Below are 231 nucleotides of genomic sequence, written 5' to 3'. Positions count from 1 at the left end.
GACCGGAAGCTGCCCAAGCTGGGGACCCTGGACGTGTTCTCGGGCTGCGGAGGCTTGTCCGAGGGCTTCCACCAGGCAGGTGAGCAGGGCAGTGATGGGGCGACACCAGCAACACGGGGTGAGCAGGGATTGTCCCCCTGTGCTGGGCGCACCTCGAACCCTGTGGCCAGCTCTGGGCCACAAGAGAGACATTGAGGTGCCCAGAGAAGGGCAGTGGAGCTGGAGCAGGGC

The 231-nt window shown here is 66.2% G+C and overlaps 1 protein-coding gene across 1 annotated transcript in view; it reads left to right on the top strand.

Moving 5' to 3' along the window:
- The window catches only part of DNMT1 (DNA (cytosine-5-)-methyltransferase 1), a gene marked incomplete at its 3' end in the record, with an annotated part of 7,299 nt that extends 7,220 nt beyond the window's left edge, over positions 1 to 79 (top strand). The window contains exon 22 of the mRNA XM_010013545.1: positions 10 to 79. Within this exon, the coding sequence (XP_010011847.1) occupies positions 10 to 79 (70 nt within the window). The remainder of the gene's footprint in view (positions 1 to 9) is intronic.
- Between the last annotated feature and the right edge of the window lie 152 nt (positions 80 to 231).

This window comes from Nestor notabilis, unplaced genomic scaffold (assembly GCF_000696875.1).
Source record: "Nestor notabilis isolate BGI_N333 unplaced genomic scaffold, ASM69687v1 scaffold29544, whole genome shotgun sequence".
NCBI lineage: Eukaryota > Metazoa > Chordata > Aves > Psittaciformes > Psittacidae > Nestor > Nestor notabilis.
The sequence above is the reverse complement of the archived record's forward strand: the minus strand, read 5'-3'. Positions and strand labels throughout refer to the sequence as shown.